This window comes from Charadrius vociferus, unplaced genomic scaffold, assembly GCF_000708025.1.
Source record: "Charadrius vociferus isolate BGI_N301 unplaced genomic scaffold, ASM70802v2 scaffold829, whole genome shotgun sequence".
Taxonomy (NCBI): domain Eukaryota; kingdom Metazoa; phylum Chordata; class Aves; order Charadriiformes; family Charadriidae; genus Charadrius; species Charadrius vociferus.
In genome coordinates this window covers 124323-124549 of record NW_009650198.1, presented here as the reverse complement: position 1 = coordinate 124549, position 227 = coordinate 124323, and the positions used below count along the sequence as shown (strand labels likewise).

The window sequence follows — 227 nt, the reverse complement described above, 5'->3', positions numbered from 1 at the left end:
TGGCACGCCGCAGCGCGGCACAGCGCGGCACAGCCCACCTGGGGAGTTGGTGATGGAGGCATGGAAGCAGCTGAAGTTGATGAGGGCGTAGGAGCAGAGGAAGAAGTTGGAGATGATGGGGGCGATGGCATTGAGCTCGGCTGTGGGGAGGAGGAGGAGGAGAGCAAGTTGTCGGTGGCGGGGACCGGAAGGGCGTCAGGGCGGCAAGCTCCTACCGATGAGGATGA

The 227-nt window shown here is 63.9% G+C and overlaps 1 protein-coding gene across 1 annotated transcript in view; it reads right to left on the bottom strand.

Moving 5' to 3' along the window:
• The window catches only part of SLC12A3 (solute carrier family 12 (sodium/chloride transporter), member 3), a 19135-nt gene that overhangs the window by 4167 nt on the left and 14741 nt on the right, over positions 1 to 227 (bottom strand). The window contains 1 exon segment of the mRNA XM_009892957.1: positions 5 to 140. Within this exon segment, the coding sequence (XP_009891259.1) occupies positions 5 to 140 (136 nt within the window).